Genomic DNA, 20,249 nt, shown 5'->3' with positions numbered 1-20,249 from the left:
GGAAGGCATGCCCAGAGACCTGCTGATGGTGAATCATTAACTCCCTGGGACTGTGCGGGGCCACAGGTTTGGCTGGTGGGGCTCTCTGGGTCAGGGAGCAGCCTTCTTACAAGGAGGTCCAGCAGGGTCCTCCGGGAGGGCCCACAGGTGGCATCCAGGTGCTGGGCACGCCCACCTGGGCACATGCCAGCTCCCCAGACCTGTCCTCAGGGTACCCAGAGCCCAGCACTCCCAGATGCAACATCTCCTTCCGGGCCCGCAGCCCTGTCCTTGCAGACCACTCTTCCAGCATGGCCAGGGAGGGGACACGGGGGCTGGCCGTTCTCAGGTACACGCCTCACCTCCTGCCTGTCTGTAGGCCAGTGCTACGCTTCCTGCCAAAGACCAGCACCGGTGCCCCACGCCCACCTCCCAGGTCACGATCTGACATCAGCCTCGCGGCAGCTGCCACCACTCAGGCAAGCTGGGTGCTGCCCCAACCCCCCACCCCGTGCCCCCCTCCGTGAGGTGCTGCCGGACCTCTGAGGTCAGGCCCCTGCACAGAGAAGACACAAGGAACGCTGGCCGACCCCCACGTGCCCCGCAGGGAGCGAGCCCTGCCACCCCCGGGCGGCCTCCCTGGCAGGCAGGAGCTCCAAGCCAGCCCGCACCACCCACTGGCCGCTGACCCAGACACACCACTGCACACACGGCGCCCGAACAATGTATTTTTCTCAGTGGCCACCAGGGGGCGCGTGTTGCCTCTGGTACGTTCCAGAGTTCATCTCCCCGGTGCTCACACAGGAGCTGCCCCCCGTCTCAGCAGGTCCCTTGTCTGTCCCGGAGCAGAGATGGCAGAGCCAGTGCCAGAGCTCTGCCCTGAAGCCGTTCCCACCATGGGTCCCGGATGCCAGGGCTGGAGCAGGAGGGGGCCTCCCCCAGGTCAGGTCCCAGGGACCCCAGTCCACCAGTCCTCAGAGCTGGCCTATTCTAGAACCACGGTGCCGCCCACCGCCTCCAGGGCTGCCTTGATCTTCTCCGCCTCGGCCTTGGAGACATTGGCTTTGATCTCCTGGGGCAGGGACTCCACCAGCTTCTTTGCCTGCCAGAGAGCAAAGTCAGAAATGGGGCCCATGTTGCCCCAAAAAAACCTGCCATAGGAGGGGCCGGTCTGAGTACCATTAGCACGTTAGCGGCAACAGCCAAAGGGCTGTGCAGCGCGGAGCTCACCTGGACGAGGTTTATGCCCTGGATGTAGTTCTTGATTTCTTTGATCAGCCTCACTTTGTCCACAGGCTTTGCCTCTGTCAGGCGGACGGTGAAATGCGTCCGCTCTTTCTGTCTGGGGATGTCTTCTTCTGCCTCCTGGGAGAGGGAGAGAGAAAGGATGGGTTAAAGCAGGCACATTCGGTCCTGTGGCCCCAAAGTCGCCAAGATGGCACAGCAAGGCCCGCAATTCCAGCGGGAGGCCGCGTCGGGCAGCTGGGCTCAGGACAAACCGGTCCGCCGCGACAGCGCCGGGGCCCCTCCCTCATGTGCTCCTCAGCGACACCTGCTCCGTCCCTGGAAACCTTGCCATCTCTCCGGAGGCGGTTCTGAAACCACCTCCCCCCACCCCGACCCCGCTCAGGTTCCCTCGTCCCTTAAAAACAGTCACTTGTGGCCGGTCAGGGTGACACCAACAGTGCTCGGCCCATCCTTGGGCGAGCCCCAAATCACATGGACACATTTGCAGCTACACCGTCCCCAGGTGACCAGTGGAGGACTGGGGTTGACAGAGCCTCTCCCACCACATGTGAAGATACAGCACCGCGGAGAGCAGGGGGCACGCGGCCCGGCAGCCTGGGGCTGTCCTGCTTTGCACCTGCCCTATTATTAACAGTGTTCCTTCATCCCCCAAGGTGTCCCAGTTTAGATGACAGACTTCAGAGTAATTCTCTCTCCTTGTCCCAAACGTTCAGGCTGAACATGATGAGTCTGTAAAGCTACCACTTCGTGGCAGGTGGGGGAGTGGATGTGATGCCAGGGGAGCCACAGACACATATGGAGCCGGGAGGGCACTCTACGGGACCCCTGACCTGGTCTCCTTGGTAGAGGATGGATGGTCAGGGAAAGGAGACCGAGGACAGTGATCCAGACTTCAGACACCCAATGACCAAATGCAATTCACAGACCTCGTATAGATTTGGGTAAACCAACTGTTATAAAGTCTGGGACCATTAGCTAAATCTAAATAGACTGAGATAGAAAACCACTGCTAATTACATTTGTTGTACAAATAGCTCCTGGCTACGTCAGTACCTGCATTCTTAGAGATGTGGGCTGGAGCGCACCAAGAAAGGACAAATCAGAAATGTGCCCTGAGGGGCACCTGGGTGGCTCAGTCAGTTAAGTGTCTGACTTCCGTTCAGATCACGATCTCATGGTTTGTGGGTTTGAGCCTCACATCGGGCTCTGTGCTGACAGCTCAGAGCCTGGAGCCTGCTTCAGATCCTGTGTCTCCCTCTCTCTCTGCCCCTCCCCTACTTGTGCTGTCTCTGTCTCTCAAAATAAATAAACGTTAAGAAAAAAAAAAAAAAAAAAAAAAAAAAAAAAAAAAAAAGAAAGAAATTTGCCTTAAGCTTCAAAGGACAAATGAATTAAATATCAAAACCTTACTAATTATCGAGACTGGAGACAGATACACAGGGCATTATCTACAGTTGCAGATAGAACTTCGAAACTTTTTGTAAAAATTGCAACAGCCCCCAACCAAACTAAAAAACCTAGAAAACAAAAAACAAATTCACATGTGGCTTCAAGTCTGCTGGTTTCCTTACAGAGACCCCAGCCTGTCCAGTGCCTCCCCACCTCACCGCTCCAGCCCCTGATGTGCCCCCATGGCTCTCTCGCGTGCAGCCCCCTTGCAGCTTGCCTCCTGTATCCTCACATCTCCTCGGCTTTAGGGCCTTTCTTGACATCATAACCCTCCTCTCCCCTCAGCTTCTTCCCTACTGTTTTCTCATAGCACTTCTCAAGTCCTGCTATTCAACAAAAATTTTCTTCTTCTTTGACTCATTGTCGATTCCCCCCGCGAAAACGTGGTCTCCACGCGGGCAGGGACCTGCACACCCTTGGCAGGGCTGCAGGGGAACCCAAAGACAGCACACACAGGTCTGCAGGACGCGCTGACTGATGCAGGGCCAAGACAAGGGACGAGAGAAATCTGGGCGTCGGGCCATGTGACACGAGGCAAGACGGGAGCCTTTCTGCACAGGACCCTGGCCTGGGCTCACCTCTGGGGCTGCTGCAGCAGGGGCAGCACCAGGCACTGTGCCACCCATTGGCATGAGTCCAACATCCTGGATCTTCAGGGTTTTCTGCAGGGAGGGGAGAGAGCAATCTGAGTAGCTGCCCATCACACCCAAGATAAACACACAGCCTGGCAGGATCCTCACATTCAGAGGGCACACTCTGGACAATTTACTACACACCCCAAATACACCATGAACAAGACACAGGCCAGGGCCTGTGGTACCTTCAGAAGCTCGTTGAGATCTGAGATCTCCAAGAGCGTGAGGCTGGCGATGTCCTGGACCAGCTGCTGGATCTTGGGGGGATACTCCTTGGGGGCGTTATCCAGGGGTGCGCCGGCGAGGGCCTCCCCCATTCGAGGGCTGCTGCATCTCATCAGCCGCACAGCGCAGACACGGGGCACCTGTTGCCTAGCCCCCCAAACAAAGCTGTCAGCCTGGCACAGGCCAGTGACACAGACCAGACAGTTTGATGATAAGAGCGCAGTTCTAGCTCCTAGGTCCCAACCCAGGGTTCTCAGATTCCAGGGTCCACGCGAATAAGGGGATTTCCCAGCTACCTTAAGCACTTCAAAGAGCCGTAGAAATGCACGCAATTATCTGCAGACAGACTACCCACACCGTTAAGTTTCCGTGTCGGAAAACTCTCTATCAACCCACGGGAGCAGGGCAGTAACCTGACGGCATTTTGCTACACTAAGGCCTTCAGAACCTGGGGCCCTCGGACGGCACAACGCCGGGCCCACCGATGGAAGACCTCCAACGTCACTAGGCCTGTAGGGGAAACTGAGGCCCGCAGAGCGGCAGGGACCTGAGCAAGGTCATCTGGGACCACCCCTAGCACTCTGCGCAGCACGCGTGGTTAGGGGGCCGGCAAGTGGGGACCCCCGCGACCCGCACCGCCTCCGGGCCCCACCGAGTCGGGGGTGGCATCCCGCCCGCCGCACGCGGACACCGCCCCCAACCTGCACCCTCAGTTGGCGGCCCAGGGCCCCGACCCTGCCGCCCCGCCAGCCCTCGGCGGACCGTGGTACCTGGCGAGACGGAGCGCAGCGCCCTGACGTCTGAGACACGGCCCCCAAAAGGGGCGAGCGGCCGCCGCCAGCATCGGTCCGCGGGCGGGAAGGTCACACGCGGCTCCCCAGGAGGAGGACGCTCTAGCCGCCCGGGCCGCCGAGCATACGAGCTGCGTGAGGACGCTCTAGCCGCCGAGGCCGCCGAGCATACGAGCTGCGCGAGGGCGCTCTAGCCGCGCGGGCCCGACGGGCGAAAGAGTTGGGGACCGACGCTCTAGCCGACGAAGCCGCCGGGCAAACGAGTAGGAGAGGACGCTCTAGCCGCACCTCGCGCTCCCTTCCCGAGATTACCCACTAGGCGGCGAACCGCGCAGGCGGGAGGGTCGTTGGTGGCGGCCGGGGGCCTGGGGCTGGACGGTGACCGGCTGGGGGCCCTCTACTCGCTGGGGGAATCAAGGCCAGAAAAGGCCGACGCTTGGAGCCAGGCTCCGTCCGATTCGGGGAGGCGGTCCCGGCCCCCGGGCAGCCCGGCCAGGGAGAACCTGGGGAAGCCTCGCGGCGGCCGACGACGAATTTCCGCCGCCGCGGGGCGGGCACGGGGATCCCAGGTGTCCTTTCTCCGCAGGTCGGTGCTGGGGGCCTTGGCTGCCCGCAGCCGGGAGCCACCTAGTGCGGGTAGCCCCCGCTGCCTTCTGGGCAGTCTTTTTCTTGGTTTCCTCCTCCTTCTGAAGGATTGCCTTTCCCGCCCGCGCGGTTCCCGTAGCCTCGGGAGCGCCTCGGCAGCTGAGTTGGGGGCTCTCCCCTTACAGAGTTGCCAAGGGTTGTGATTGAGTTCTGAAGCGTCGAGGGACGGAGCCCTGGACGGGAGGGCTAGCCGTACACCTGGCTCTGTCTCCAGCTGCCTTTCCAGCCAGCTCCCAGACATTCTGCACCTGCTCTTCTGCTTAGACCTCTGTAGCTCCACTCCGCTCAGCCAACACCTGCCCTGAGGGCCCTGGGTCTCTCCTCTTCCAGCTCATTTTCCAAGAGCCCGGCACGGAACCGCACTTTAGATCACGAAAGCAGAGCCGTCCTCTGCCTCAACCTCTTGCTCTCCTGGCCCTGCTTTTGACCTGCACTCAGATCACCTATTAAACTAGCCCATTCTTTCTCAGAAGAGCTAATGCCGGGTCATCTAAGAGACTTGGTATTTAAGGTGTGAAATGTTTTGAACTCTAGATGCAAAGGGCTGTGAGTTCACATTCTTAAAATATTTTCTTCAGGACTACGACTGGTGTAGAATCAGACCAGATCCTTGGGCTTTGCAAGTCTTGGAGGAGTCTGGGCAGAGCAGAGCCGGGTGGAGAGGGCTGCTGCTGGGTCCCCAAGGGCACAGCTCGATGGCGCCCAGTTTTCAGGGCGGGAGCAGATCTGCAGCTGCTGCCAGAGAGTATCCAGCCCTGGCAACTGCCTGTGGAGCTGTGCCAGGCTTGGAGGACAGGCTGGCCTATGGACACGTGCCCACACGCCCCTGCCCAGACCTGGGCCGGCTGCCTACCACCTTCTTTCTGAACAGACACTCCAATACTTGTTGAAAGACGTTTTATTTTCAGTGTTCCATTCCGTCTACTCAGGGCACTGGATGAGATGGCAGCTCAAAAGCAGAGAAGCTGGAGACGAACCCCCACCTTCCCGTGAGGGCCGGGAGTGCCTGCTGACCGCTGGGGGGCACGCACACTAGTCAGACCACAGGCTGCACAGGCTCACGGTGCAGATGGGAGGGCACAGGCTGCACGGGACAGAAGGGCCCCACTCCAGCAGCCCTCACAGGACCTGACACACTGGGCTGGGGGCTCCCTCTCAGAGAAGGTCCTTCCCTCCCACCCTCGGAGGCTTGGCCCTGGGGAAAGAGGTCAGAGACCCAACTCAGGGAGATGGGGATGAGGGTAGGGCCATGGGGATGAGGGTAGGGCCTGGAGCACGAGGAGTCAGCAGAAGAGGACAGAAAGGGGGAAGGGGCCAGGGAGAAGGGCCACCCCCTGCCTGTAGCAGGGACACTACATGGCGGTAAGAGGAGAGCAAGGCAGGACGATGCTAGTTCGAGACGGAGGCAGGGGTTTCAGAGAACCGTAGTGTTGTTCTGGATGGCCAGCTGGCAGCTGGGGATCAGTCAAAGGAGATGAGCTGGGCTTCGCTGCCCTGTGCCGGAGGGCCCTGTGCCGGCGGCTGCTGGGCCACAGGGGGTGGCTGCTGGGGGGGTCCCCCTGAGGGCGCCATCTGGAGGGGACACACAGGAACCATTGGCCCCGCCTTCCCACCCTCTACTGGCTGTTCTATAGAATGCTCTGCCCTGGTCTCAGCCCCAGTGAGGCCCCGCCCCACTCCCTCCTCCCAGCGTGTGGCCGGTTCCTGGTTCTCTTCCTGTCCCAGCATAGACCCCACGCGTTCCCAACCAACGTCTGTGGAGTTGAGCTGACTTGGCCTCGAACTTTTAAGGAAACGTGCGTAGCTTGGATATCTGTGGGTGCTGTGGTGGGCGTGCGGTGTGTGTTGATGTCCTCGCTGCTGGGAACCAGTCCTGGCCTGCACTGTCTGTCCTCCCCAGGGCAGCCCCACCACCCTCAGCGTCCTGAGCCTCGCCGGCAGCCTTGGGAGAGGCTCACCTGCTGGTACATGGGCTGCTGCCCTGAGATGTAGGGCTGCTGTGGGGGCGGCATCGGTGTGTCCTGGCCGGGAAGGGTGTTCATGAGGTTCTGTGAAAATGAAGCGAAACTCACATTAAGGAGTCCTGCCGACAATAAAGGGGGGGGGCATTTCTGACCTGAAAAATCAAACGCCCACCAGCTAGGAGACCCTAACGGTGGGGAAGGGGGTGTTGAGCAGGATGGCCTGCCCTGCCCAGTGCTCCCCTGGCGTCTTTTCCGTGTGGATGCCTCACAGTCTCTCACCTGCATGCTGTACGGCTGGTAGCCCATGGACACCGACTGGCTCCCCATGTAACCCATGGCACCGGACTGTGGAGGCTGGGAGATGGCCGGGAGGCTCTGTGGGGCCTGGGAGGCCACGTTCTGCGGAGGGAAGGGCGTGATGGGACAAAGGCTGGGGTCTTCTCCCCGGGGAGGGGGGAGCGGCCCCACCTGCCTACCTGATAGCCCTGCGTGGGGGTGGGCTGATAAGAGGAGTAGGCTGGGCTGGCGGTGGGTCCGGCCGGGCCCTGGGGGGCCGCCTGCGCACCGGTGGCTCCTGCTGGGTACATGTAGGCGCTCACCATGCCGGGATCTGCAGGGGAGAGGAGCAAGCTGGCTGTCCTGCAGGGTGGGGGGCGGGGAGGGGCAGCACTTCGGAGTCTCCCTTTTTGTCGTGACTTTTGGGAGCGAGTTCGTGTTTCACGTTCTCCCAAAAAGCAAAGCAACGAAATCAACGAGAATAGGAGAGGAGTTCTAAAACAGAACGAAACCAGAAGAGATGAACCAAACTGTACTGACAGTGACAGGACGACACGGGAAGCTGGTGAAAATGAGCCCTCGGGCCTTCGGAAACTCAGCGTCTGGAACCTGCGTCCTCGGCCGAGAGAGGACCACAGACCTAGCGAACCTGTCAGCAAGTGCCTGGCCCCAGTGGCTCGGGCTGGCGTTCCCAGAGCCACTTTGTGTGTATCCCAGGAACGAACAAAACAGCACATGTGGGGTGGACGAGAGGCAGGAGTGAGAGGCGTGGGAAGGGGAGGGAGCCCCGTGCGGTATCACTGAAGCTTTGCCTGCCGGAAGATAAGCCGCACGTGTGCGTCTACACGTCCCGGCGGGTCCCCTGCGCTGAGCGCACCTGGGCCCGGGTTGCCAAAGAGCCTCCGCTATCAGGACCAGGGGCTCGCTGGACGGGAGCTACATTTCAGGAAATGGAGCAGCCGAAGGGGTTTCCTGGGGCCACAGGAAACCCTGTGACCATCTGAGCGTCCAAACACACTGAAATTTGAATAAAATGGGTCTGCCTGATGAAAGAGTAAACAGGAGAGAAGAAAAAGTGCCTTATTTTGAACAGACCTCTGATCAACAGGAGGAGCGAGATAAAGTCACCGTTTGGCAAACGTTATGATAAACTCAGACAAAACTAGCAAAAAACATTAAAACCACAAGCTAAAACCTGCAGAAGAACAAGGATGTAGGTGTCTTATCTCCTCGCCAGGGTCTTGTTGGTTACAGGAAAACCGTCCCCTCCAGGGAGGACACCCAACAGACGGCCCACGCACCACGTGGCCAGCGGCCGGCTGTGCCTTCCTGCTAAACACTGTAGCCCCCCTGATGACTGGCCCAAACACAGCCACAGGCCGTCATGCCGACCGAGACCAGACAAAACCCACTGAGGGGTGGTCTGCAAGACATGGGCCAGGGCTCTTTGAGAAGTCCGTGTCATGAAACACACAAAGTAGGAACATTCTAGGTTAGGGACAAAAAGAAACAGAACCAGTAAAGACAACAACCATGGGGTTCCTACTGGCACAAAGGGATGTGTGAGAGCTGAACCCGGCTGCGGACGACGTCACACCACGGCCTCAGGGGCTCCTAGCGTGGCATCCGTGCCCAGGCCATGAGGGAGTGACCTGGTTTTAGGACACCCGTGCCGAGACCACGAGGAGCAAAGGGCATCGGGCCTGCCCCTTACTCTTAAGAGGTTCAGGAGAGTGCACACGTGCCCGTATGAAAAGAGCGCAAACGTAACGAAACGTTAACGTGGGGAAAACCTGGAAAGCTCTCGGTGCTGTTTTCACTTTCCTGTAAATCCAAAATTACTCCAGAACGAAGAAGGACAAGCTGGTGGTCTGGGGCTCATCGGAGGTGCCCGCCCTGTTACCTGCTCCGGCCCCAGGCATGCCAGGGTAGGGGCTGCCGGCGGTGGGTGCCGGCTGGCTCATGTACACGGTGTGCATGGGGGAGCCCTCCACCGAGCCCGCTGGGCTGAAGGTGCCTGGGAAGCTGGTTGGGCCGGAGGGCTGGTAGAGCACGCCCCCGGCCGCGGGCATGGCCTGGAGCTGCAGACAGAGAGAGACGACGGTCAGGGCGGTCAGGGCAGTACTTGGTCACGGGCGTCGCCGGCTAGGGGTGGGCCCAGCGGGGGGTGCGTGCCTGGGCGTAGGGCAGGGAGAAGGCGGGCATCTGGGCCCGCATCTGGATGGTCTGCTTCTGCTGCTCCAGCCGCATCTGGCGCTCCTTCTCCTGCTCCTGCAGGCGCTGGATGGCCAGCTGCCGCTGTACCTCCAGGTATTCCTGCGGGCCACGAGGCAGGGGTCAGGGCTGCCCGTACCTGGGCACCCCCGGCCCCCCCCCCCCTCCCCCCCCCCCCCCCGCCCCAGGGCCGACCACCACACCTGCTTTTTCTGCCGCATGATCTCCAGCTTCTGGGCCAGCTGTATCTGGCGCTGGCGCTCGGCTTCCTCAGCTGCCCGGCGAAGCTTCTCCCGGTGCTCTTCCCGCAGGGCGCTGAGGGCCCCCCGGGCATCGCGGATCTGCGCCAGCTTGTCCTGCAGCCCCTCGTAGTATACTGTGGGGAGAGGGCGGAGCCGGGAGCCCTTGGAGTGGGTGGGAAGCGCTGGCTGCCCAGGGCTGGGCTCCCACTCTGGACAATGGCCACCGGGCCTGCCTCTGCCCAGCCTCTGCCCAGCCAAGGGCTTGGCGACAGGGCACGGCCGGGGTGTGGGCTTCTCGGGGGCAGGGCCGGGGGTGGGATTCCTCCTTGAGCAGACTGTGCCCTATGCTCAGCGGGGTACTTCCCACCACTGGGGGCACTTCCCCGAGTTGCGCCCGCGGCCCGGCCCCGCCCCCACCCTAAAAACCTTTGCCGCGCCCACGGCGACCGGGCCGGCACTGCCCCGAGGGGCGCAGCGAGGCCGCCACGGAAGGTCCCCCGCGGCACCTACGCCTGCGCTCGTCCAGCTGGTTGAGCAGTTCCAGCAGCTGGGGGTGCATGCTGTTGATGGACTGGAACAGGGACAGCACGGCCGAGTCGTTGGTGATGCTGCGGCCGCGCACGTGGTTGCTCTTCATGCGGTTGACGAAGGTGGTGACGGCGTTCTGCAGGGCCTTCAGAAACTGCGCGTGGCTCTCCTCCGACTCCCCGTTCTGGAATTGCTGCTCGGGACACACGTGGGACCTTGCTGAGCGTCCCCGCCCCACCCCGTGCCCTCCAGGGCCTCCAGACAGGACCCGCCACTCCAGGCGCTACGCTCCGACCCTGCTGGGCATCTGACTCGATCCTCCCAATGGTGCCGCTGAGCCCCAAGGAGCCCCAGGAGCGCCTCCTGCACTGGGCTCTGTGTCGGCTGGGACGGAGCTGGCCGAGCTTGGGCGGCCTGGCTCAGAACCCTTCAAGGTGGCCTGATTCCCTTGAAGAGGCCCTGGTCTCTTAGTCAATGGCCCACACAGCCCCCAAGCCCCAGGACAGGGCAAACAAAGATTCATCCGGGTGGTTCTGGGCTGCCCTACAATATTCTGATCCACGCCAGGCAGCAGGTGGCCAAGAGCCAGCTGGTGCGCAGGGGTTCCATGGAGTTCTCGGCTGGAACAGCTCGCCTCCGGGAGGCCACTGTGGGCGGGGCCCTGGCCCCACCAGGAGTAGTGCCCGTAACGGGGCCCTCAGAGGGGGCCATGGCTTACCTCGCCAAAGGGGCCGGTGGAGGGGGCCACGGGCTGAGAGTCTGTCTCCGGGAGGGGCGTCTGGAAGAGGCCAGAGGGTGAGAGGGGCGTCCGGCCTATCCCAGGCGCCGCCCCCCCCAGGACCGTGGGCCTGGAGTGCCGAGAGCAGCCCACCTCCAGCGCACTGGCAGGGACTGTGTGCCCCTCCGCGGGCGGGGCAGCCGGCTCCGTCAGGGGCGCAGGGGCAGATGGCGTGGGGCTCTTCCGGGACTCCTCCTGCTTCTTCTCCCAGTAGTTCCGGTTGAGGTACCGGGCAAGCTGCACGGGCAACAGAGGTCACTCCCAAGGGCCAGGGAGCTGCATGGGAAAGCACCACGCGCAGAGGCACCCTCACCCCCTCACCTCAGGGTCGATGTCCTCAGCCAGAGGCGCCGACGAGGTCTGGGGAGACACAGGCCAGATCAGCAGTGACCCACGGGCTCGAACACTCACCCAGCTCCTCTCAGGCCATTGCTCTGGATGCCGGGATGCCACGGCCGTGACAGTGGGCACTGAGCACTGGCCAGTCTGTCCGAGGGGCCCCCGGGGCTCTGGGTGTGGTACCCCCACGCCACTTCCCAGAAACCACACTGTAACGTCCCAACGGCAGGTGCAGGGTCTCCTTAGGCCCTTGGCCAGCTGGCCCCCCTGCTCGTGCAGCCCCGCAGAGCCCACGATGACTTCCTAAATCTTCTGCCACACCTGCCACCCACCCCCTATTTACAGAGGAAACTAAAGCCAGAAAAAGGCAGACCCCTTTTGACCCCAGGGTTCACCCATCTCCTCTTGCTCGGGGCGGGGGCGGGGCGGGGGGGGATGCCTCCAGCCTTCCCATGTCCTCTCCCCTCACAGGGGACCCCCGGCCAGGGGCAGGAAGGCCGGGGAGGGCCAGCCCGGACCTCGACCTTCACCCACCCCATCAGGCGCTGTCTTTTCTGGGGCAGCCCTCCGGCCTGCCTCCCCACCCCCTGGCACAGAACCGCGGCCCGGCCTGGGACGGGCTCACCACTGGCGAGGAGTACAGGCTGCTGGCAGGAGGCGCCGACGAGGCTACGGGCGCGGGTTCTGCTTTGGGGTACGTGGCAGCGGCGTAGGCAGACTTCTGTCTCTGCAGGAGCAGGGAAGCGTCAAGGCGCAGGCGGACTAAGCCTTCACACTCCTCGGCCCTCCCCAAACGTCTAGGGATGTTCTCCCCCCGTGCCCCCGGACCGGGGGAGCCTCCCTCGGCTCACCATCCTCTCCTTCTCCTCAGCCTCTGACTGAGACAGGGCCAGGGCCAGCTGCAACTCCTCCTCCTCTTGCAGGGCCGTCTCGTCCCGCTTGGGGGGCAGCTGGGGACAGACAGGCCGGTGAGCGGGGCCCGGGGCCAGGAGTACCTGGGACTGCTGGGACAGGGGGCCGCTCAGGTACTCTGGGGGCAGCTGGGGACAAGACAGGCCGGTGAGCGGGGCCCGGGGCCAGGAGTACCTGGGACTGCTGGGACAGGGGGCTGGTCAGGTACTCTGGGGGCAGCTCCGCTGTGGACGACGCCTTTCCTTCTGCTTTCCTGGAGGCGAGAGAACGTTGGGTGGCCGAGCACCTCACCCCAGTCCCCAGCATCCCCACAGAATGACAACAGAACTGCCATAGGCCATGCTCTAGAGAAAAGCCGGTCCCTCAAACCAGCTGTCGCCTCTGGGATGCGGGATCCTGGGCAAGTCACCGGCCTAAGCCCCAGCCCCCTCTCCTGAAAATGAGGTTCACGCGTGGGAAAGGAAGTTTTCAGGGGAGCGGCCTGCAGACACCATCGCAGACGCCGGAGGATGGACAGCACGGGCCTCCAGACGGGCTGCACCGAGAGGGACAAAGCTTCACTCCTGGGACGGAACCAGGAGCACAGAACCAGACTCTAAGGCAGCCGAGGAGGTGGGACGGCCACCTGTCATGTGCCACGGACCTGGATGGGCCTGACAGGGACGCAGTGGAACCAGAATGGGAGCGCAAAGTAGGTGTTGGCCCCGCGCTGATGTCACGTGCCCCGGTGTGACAACTGTGCTGTGCTCCCAGGAGAGCGTGCACTTCTAGGGAAACACACGGGGCTTGGGGTACAGGGGGGCGGGGGGCTACCCGCGGCTCGCTCGCAGAGATCCAGAACGGACACGGTGTGCGTGAACATGCAGGTGGGTGGGGAAGGGGGACCGTGCAATTATGCCAACGTGGCGGCCTCAACACCGAGGGAGCCGGGAGGAGGCCACACCACGTGGCGTCTGCTTACCGCCCCTGTGTCTTTTCCCTAAGTTTTACGTCCAAGCTAAAAAGTTAAGAAGCACACAAACCCTAGCACCCAGCTGGCAGGTCTGAGAGCCTGGGTGCGTGCCAGCCCCCCTCCTGGACAGCCAGGACCCGGAGCACACGAGGCCCTCGGGGCAGCCGGCGGGGACTCACTTGTTCAGCTGCTCGTAGCAGGGCTCGCACACGCGCACCTCCTTCTCGATGCCGAACTTGGGGATGGTGGAGGACTTAGAGGAGCACTTGCCGCAGAAGATCTGGCCGCACGCCCGGCAGTGGTGCTGTGAACGGGGCGGGTCAGGGCGCGGCCCACCGCCGGGCCGCTGCCCTCTCGCGCCCACCCTGCCCACCTCCGCCTGCTGCTGAGTGCCCCCGGCTGGGCCTCCCCGGGTGGGAGCTGGGCCAAGAGCGGGCAGAAGGCAGGCCTGAGCGGCCACAAAGACCCTCGGGAAGCAGCACGCTTCCAGGCTCCCGACTGCAGCCATCGTTGTGGGAGAAGAAGTCCACTTAAAAAAACCCACGCACGAGTTGTGGTCGGGGATGAGTACTTGCGGGACAGTAGATCCGGGGCGTCAGCTGAGACCCCCCCCGCCCCGGCCCCAGCCTGCACCATTGCTATCTGTGCCTCAACAGGAAGGGAGGCTGCAGCCGGGGGGCTGGAGCACACAGACTGTTGGCCGTGAGGTGCAGCTAAGGGCGCAGCAGGCCCGGGAAACACAGGCCCGAGTCTCCCGCGGCCCCAAGCCCACGGTATTCTTGTCCCCTGGGGGACGCAGTCTCGCCCAACCTTCCTCTGACAGCACAGGCCATCAGACTCAGGACCCCTCGGTGACCACGATGACCACACGGCTGGGGGTGGACTTGCCCCGCCCCCCACCCCACCCCCCCGCACCACGAGGTCACACCCAAGAGGGAAAGGACCTCGAGTGGGTGCAGCGGCCTCACGGCAACAGCGGGTGGTCTGGGGGCTGCCCCGGGGGGCACACTCACCTTGCGGGTCACCACCCCGAACTGCACCCGGCAGCGGTGGCACTCTTCGGCATCCACCCAATCGGGGGCCTGGGGGGCAGGCAGAGTCAGGGTCACGTGGCCCCCGCCTTCCCTGCCGACATGCCCACTCCCCACAAATGGGGGAAGACCCCAGAGAGCGCAGGGGCTGGGGGCCAAGTCCGCAGACGCGAGAAGGGAGGCCACTCCAGGACACCCTGTTCGCTCTAAGCACGTGGCAGCCAGGCTCCCTGCGGGCCGCAGCGACACAACGGCGGGTCTTAACTACACGAGCCCGCCAGCCACAGGCACCTCGAACGACCTTCCGACCCCAGCCTGACGAGACCCAGCGGCATGTTCTCGTGGAGACGGCAGCTCCCCCACCAAGGTTCCCAACAAGCCGGGCCTCCCGGGCTTCCCTTCGGCTCCCTCAAAGCAGCCTAACTCCCAGATGCCCAGCACCCGCCCACCGGTAAACTCACTCTCTCTGCAGCAAACATGGCATCGCTCTCCTTAAACTCCGGGAACACGTGTCCTGGAGAAAAGAGCCCGCGGTCACCGCCGGTGCTACCCTGGCACGCGAGACCCTGACTGCCTCACCTGTCCTCACCCCGTCTGCCCCGAGACCTTTAGGAGCCATGTTCTAACTCTTGGCATCCGCCTCCCCAAACAGAGCTACAAAAGGAGGCCTAGAGCCCCTGGGTGCAGAGAGCAGCGACCCGGCACCAGGTGAGTGCGCCTGGGTGCACGAGTGGGCCTGCCCGGTACCCGGGGTGGCTCCCCACGGCCGTGCCATTCCGGGGCTGTGGCATGGAGCCTGGCCGCGGTCCCACCACACCAGGGCCTCACGGATCCTCCCTGGACCTCCCATCTGGCTCCTGGCCCCACGCTCCAGCCCCCTGTACCTCTCAGGATTCTTAAAACCAGTTCCCAAGCTTTTCTGAGACACAGATCCCTCGAGAATTCGAGCTTCGGATGCTCTCCTCAGCAAAGTGAACGTGAGCATATACCCACCATCCCAGGTCCGAGGTCCAGGGACTGTGGGCCTGAGGCCAACTCACCAACACGGACAGGACCCTTGTCACACGTTCTCCACAGGTTCCTACCCACCCGTAGCCACCAGACGCTGCCCCTGCCCCAGGCCTCATTTTCAGGGCCAGAGGACTCTGCACAGGTGGGGGACACACCCGCTCAGCCATGGTGGCCCAGCCCTTGCCAGACCCCACCAGCTCGGCACGGCCACTGTGGCGGCGGGGAGGAACCTCAGCTGTCACGGCCCAGCTTAAAGCCCTCCTGGGACCAGCTCTGCCTGAGCTCTCCTGCGGGCTGGCACCTCCCATGCCTTCGTACCAGCCCGCCGTGGCTCCAGGGCCTCGGAACGGAATCCTCTGTGGGATTCCAGGGCCCAGCCCTTCTCACTGCCCGTTCTCGTGTTCAGGTCTGATGTGTGAGCTGCCTGCTCCCCAGGCACTCTCCAGCCCTCGGGCTAAACCAGCACCAGGGTTTAGAGGCAGGGTTCCCAGGCTTTACTTCCTTCCTAGGACCTGACGCTCGGGAATTGGCTCCTTCACTAACCCTTCACTCGTGTGTCATCTGCCTCACCCAGGGGGTGTCGGGCTGCCCCACGGCGATACCACCTCACGCTCCCGCCACCGATCACGCAGCACGATGCCGTCCCCTGCCCCGCACACGGTGCACACAGCCTTCCTTGGGATGGCCTGGTGCAGAGCGGCCCCTCAGCTCCTAGAGGCTGTGTCCCGAGCCTGGGACCTGACAGACCCCGCCCAGCTCACCTTCCACCTTCATGATCTGGTACGTGTCCTGGACCACCTTGTACTTGGGCTCGTTCCGGAAAGCATGCGCCCAGGCCTGGATCAGATACAGAATCTTGTTTCGGACATTTACCTCCACCTGCCTCTGCAGAGAAAGGAGAAAGGAGAACAGAGAACGAGGAGGGCCGTGAGAAATGGGAACAGCAGAGAGGTGCCTTGCGAGGAAGTGGCAGGGAGACCGCGCCACTCTGAGCGCACGGGCCGGCAGGGGTGTGTGTGTGTGGGGGGGGGCCCTGCGTGGGACACAGGCCCGATGCTCCTCCGTGAAGCCCGGCCCCGAGGACAAGCCCATCACAGCCATCTACCCACACAGGACCGAACTTGTCCTCAGTCCCCTAGAAAAAGCTGGGGCCTCCCTGAAGCCCAGCTCCCCAGATCTACTACCCTGCCTCCTCTTGCCCTACCCCAAGGCGCCCTAACCAAGCCCAGAGGCCCCTCAGTCTGTAACCCCCTGTGGCTCCAGCAAATGCCAGGCCGTAACAGGCAGAGCCGGGCAGGACTGCGTTGAGGCCGCGGACACGCGGCCGGCTGCCTCTCCTCTGGTCACAGCCAGCCTGTGTGGGTGGGGGCCGGCCGCTCCAGGAACCTCCCCGCGTGCACAGCCGCCATTTCCACCAGGTTCCAGCACGGCCAGTCACATCTCCAGAGCTCTCTCGGGGACGCTCAGGAAGACAGCAGGGCGAGTAAGCTGCTTCCTGGAGATGCCAACTAGACTCACACACGAGGCCTCCGGTTCTCTCCCGTAACCTGCACCCAGTGAGTGGAGCCCTCTTTCTTACGGTTACCCTCCCTCTACAAAACGGGGCTAACAGGCTCAAGCCACGTGTGGCACATGGGATGTGGCCGCGATAGCACGAGGGGCAGGGCTAGCCCTTCTGACCTTGTAGCCAGGCCACCCTAAGGACTGCCTGGGTCACCAGTCGGAGCCCACCTCAGGCCCCAGATGGGCTCTTGGCCACGTGAGCCCACGGGTGCCCACCCGGGCCGGGAAGCGGCGGCCCCGCCCACCAGTGGTGACAGAGCCGGTATATGGGGCTGGGCTCCTTGGCCGCCCCCAGGTGGCCTCACCCCTGCGAGATGCCCTTTCACCTCAAAGAATGGCCGCACCACCTGCTCTGTATCACCCAACCTCATGTTGTCACCACCCACATCACAATCCCTGCAGCTGGGCGGTGGCCCGTGCAGGACACTCTCTCTAGGGATTCTGGAGGACTGTCCCTCCCCTAAGAACAGAGTGTGGGAAACCCACTCCCCAAGGTGTCCCCGGTATGCCGTCTCCCCCAGCTCTCCCTCCACGAACACGTCAGACTCACGTGCCTCCCTGCTCAGAATCCTGGCTCTGCGCGTGGGACAGCCCCCCCCCCCCCGCCCACGCTTCGGGGCTCCCCGCAGGCCTCCACCCGCACACCCTGCCCACAGCTACTCACGCACACACAGCTCCTTCCCCACCACCCAGTGAGGCTCTGAGCCCAGCCCCTGGGAAGCCTTTCCCCTAGGAATGGCAGGGTCTCCTCCGTGTCCCCAGACGCAGCAGCCTGGCTCACTTCTGGTGACGCCCCGACCTCACCCAGCTGGGATTCCTGAGGCTGAGGTGCTCACCTTCCTGTCCTCTGCTCTGCCCGGCACTGCTCTGCCCCAGGTGCCGGCAAAGACCCAGAAGAGCCCGGCCTCGGGGTCACCGCACTCCCCACGGTCTAGAACCATCTGTCCCTTCCAAGAGCCCACCTTCAACAGCTCCTTCAGCTCCTCCATAGTCTGCTTGTTGGCCACCTCATCGTGGACCGTCTGGCCACAGTTCTTCACCACAGACTCCATGACCTGCGGGACCCGAGGAAGGGACGGGCCAAGTCACTGGTCAGGGTGGGACGCCCCTCTTGGACAGGCCCCTCGGGCAAGCCAGCCTGTCGAGGGATCCACGTGGCAGCTCTGGGTCGGGCAGCAGCCGCTGCTACGTGCGCCCCTTCTGATTCCATTTTTTACTACCAGGGACAGAGACTGGAGTCCATCTCTGGGCCCTAAGTCAGCCGGCTGCAGGTGGGAGAGCTGAGGCATGACCTCTATCAGGTCGCTCGTATCTCCCTCGTTCCCCAGGCAGGTGGGCAAGGCCCCAGACTCAACTCGTCTCTGCCTTCCTGACACGGACACCGAGGTGGGGACTCCTGAGGTGGCCAGAGCGCGGGGCGGGGGGGGGGGGGGGGTGCTAGTTACCTCGAGGGCATACAAGGCCACGTGGGGATTCTTGTCGTTGACTTTCTTTTTGATAGAACTCACTGCGTATTTTGCTCTGAAAGAAAAGGACGTCGGTAAAAGAAAAAGAAAACCGAACCACCTCGGAAGCTAACGTGAAGAGAGCCCACCCGCCCTCTGGTCCTCAAAACCCCCAAGCAAACGGTAAGGGAATCACACGCCTCCAGACTATACAGAGAAAGCCCTTTCGTTGTCCCCAGATCCCAAAACTCCCAGTGTGGAGACCACTCACTTCTCCACCTCGGGACCTGCTCCCATGAGGGCAGGCCACTGCCGGATCTTGGCGCATCAGAGGGCACCAAGCAACCCCGAGCGCGCCATGGTGCCGCCCCCTCGCTTCTGGGCGGCACGGGCCCGCCTCACTTACTGTGTGTCCCCCTGGCGGATGAGGTCACAGATCTGGAGGATGGATTCCCAGTCGGTCTCCAGCAGAAGCTGGCTGGTAGCTTTGTCTAAAGCAAAAACGCATCATTACCGGGGCTCGGCATTCGTCTGATGCCCTAGGCGGCCCCAGAGCTCCGCAACAGGGAGGAGAGACCGTCTCCTTCCCATTTAAAACATTTGGACTGAATGGAAAGGCACACGAAAATCCTCTTGCCACCTGATAATGACAGCGCTGTCCTTCTCAGAGAAAGGACAAACCGCATAAAAAGTAATGATACGGAACACCGGTTACGCACTTGTGGGCCAAATGCCGTTCCAAAGGCTTTACGCAAGTGCTGAATTCTCACACAGCCTCGCCAGCAAGGTCCTGTTTCCATCCTCTTTACCGACAAAAACAAGGAAGCCGAAAAGTGAGGTCACACGGCTCGCTGGGGCAGAGCCAGGCAGAGTTCAACACTACACTCGGCCACCTCATCCCGCAGAGTCCCTGGTTCTCCCCAAGTTTAGCCTAGTTGATGAGATCCCAGCAAGGGCGAGGCTGGAGAAGATGCCAAGTGTTTTGTGGGATGAGGACAGGACTGACCCAGAAGAAGTACTCTCCGAATGACACCTCCACACTCTCCACATCACAGCTGCCTCAGGCAAGACACACACGCTCTGTCCTCCAGCCCTGCTGGCTCTCCTCCCGGGGACACACAGGTGATCTAACAAGGTGCACCCACTCGCAGTACTGGTCTGGCAGTAACTTCGGGGTTGATCTCTGGGGGGCTGAGCCACCGCTCAGCTGCGTGTGCTCAGAACAAGGAAGGTGCCTCATCTGAGGTCTTCTCCAAAACCGTATTCAAGGGGAAAGCGTGACAGGCTCAGAGTGACCACCGGAGCACAGGGAGCACTGGCCCCAAACAGAGCCCACGCAACGCAGTCTCACTGGGGGCAGAAGAGGACACGTCCCTAAACATTCATTTTCTTTGCTAAAACTCGTGACCTCCAGGAGGCTCCCAAAGGATCAGCTCCACCTCCGGCAAACAGAAAACCCGCCTTCCTAAACCACCGCGGCCTTCCGGGAGCCCAGTGGGGACAGACAGCGCCGGCCTGGTTCCCCAGGGAAGCAGCGCTCATAAGAGCGTGGCAGGTCCCAGTGAAGACACTACTGGTTCCACCGTTTGGAGCCCAATGTTTGGGGCACCCTCAAACCCCATGCAACTTAGGTTTTTTGGGGGAGCGGGTCTATGTGACCAGGTCACCCGTTTCCGTGACTCAGGACTTGTGGCCCGCTCAGTCGGATGCTTGTTTCCCCGGGACCGCCCCGCTCCCGGTCCAGGAGCAGAGCCCCCGGCGCAGTCGCCGCGGGCGCGGGCCCGGTCTCCTCCGCGTACCCTCACCTACTCGGGTCGGAGCCCGCGCCCAGCACCCGGGACTGCCCGGTCCCCAAAGCGCGGGCGCGCCCACCCACCCCGGGGGCTCGGCGGCCGCCTCCCGGCTCAGCTCCCAGGACGCGGGCCGAGCCGCGGGGGGCGGGAGCCACGTTACCTAGGAGACGCTCGAAGGTGCCGCTGCCGCGCCCCATGGCGCCCCAGGACCCCGACCCGACGCCGCTGC

General features: G+C 62.6%; 2 protein-coding genes across 2 annotated transcripts; both read right to left on the bottom strand.

The window, feature by feature from the left end:
• Positions 1–687: 687 nt before the first annotated feature.
• MRPL12 (mitochondrial ribosomal protein L12) lies at positions 688–4,448 on the bottom strand. The gene is made up of 5 exons (XM_040456667.1): positions 4,307–4,448; positions 3,497–3,683; positions 3,255–3,338; positions 1,210–1,344; positions 688–1,081 (listed from the first exon to the last, which is right to left on the bottom strand). The coding sequence occupies exons 1-5, from the start codon at positions 4,378–4,380 to the stop codon at positions 965–967; spliced, it is 597 nt and encodes a 198-aa protein (XP_040312601.1). The 5' UTR covers positions 4,381–4,448; the 3' UTR covers positions 688–964.
• A 1,404-nt stretch (positions 4,449–5,852) lies between these two features.
• HGS (hepatocyte growth factor-regulated tyrosine kinase substrate) lies at positions 5,853–20,217 on the bottom strand. The gene is made up of 22 exons (XM_040456661.1): positions 20,181–20,217; positions 18,634–18,718; positions 18,228–18,303; positions 17,745–17,837; positions 15,981–16,104; positions 14,670–14,722; positions 14,191–14,259; positions 13,357–13,481; positions 12,400–12,478; positions 12,165–12,263; positions 11,939–12,040; positions 11,296–11,334; positions 11,068–11,211; positions 10,915–10,974; positions 10,179–10,389; positions 9,630–9,802; positions 9,388–9,528; positions 9,116–9,293; positions 7,413–7,546; positions 7,216–7,335; positions 6,931–7,020; positions 5,853–6,544 (listed from the first exon to the last, which is right to left on the bottom strand). The coding sequence occupies exons 1-22, from the start codon at positions 20,215–20,217 to the stop codon at positions 6,434–6,436; spliced, it is 2,343 nt and encodes a 780-aa protein (XP_040312595.1). The 3' UTR covers positions 5,853–6,433.
• Between the last annotated feature and the right edge of the window lie 32 nt (positions 20,218–20,249).

The sequence above is a fragment of the Herpailurus yagouaroundi genome, unplaced genomic scaffold, assembly GCF_014898765.1.
Source record: "Herpailurus yagouaroundi ecotype Mexico unplaced genomic scaffold, PumYag 217, whole genome shotgun sequence".
Lineage (NCBI taxonomy): Eukaryota > Metazoa > Chordata > Mammalia > Carnivora > Felidae > Herpailurus > Herpailurus yagouaroundi.
The sequence above is the reverse complement of the archived record's forward strand: the minus strand, read 5'-3'. Positions and strand labels throughout refer to the sequence as shown.

Coding starts and splice junctions, on each gene's coding strand:
- MRPL12 (XM_040456667.1), bottom strand. CDS start 4,380: ATGCTGGCGGCGGCCGCTCGCCCCTTTTGGGGGCCGTGTCTCAGACGT. Junction 1,345..3,254: donor CTGCTGCAGCAGCCCCAGAG/GTGAGCCCAGGC, acceptor TCCCTCTCCCAG/GAGGCAGAAGAAGACATCCC. Junction 1,082..1,209: donor AGGGCATAAACCTCGTCCAG/GTGAGCTCCGCG, acceptor GCTCTCTGGCAG/GCAAAGAAGCTGGTGGAGTC.
- HGS (XM_040456661.1), bottom strand. CDS start 20,217: ATGGGGCGCGGCAGCGGCACCTTCGAGCGTCTCCTAG. Junction 18,719..20,180: donor CACCTTCGAGCGTCTCCTAG/GTAACGTGGCTC, acceptor TTTTTGCTTTAG/ACAAAGCTACCAGCCAGCTT. Junction 18,304..18,633: donor ATCCGCCAGGGGGACACACA/GTAAGTGAGGCG, acceptor CTTTTCTTTCAG/AGCAAAATACGCAGTGAGTT.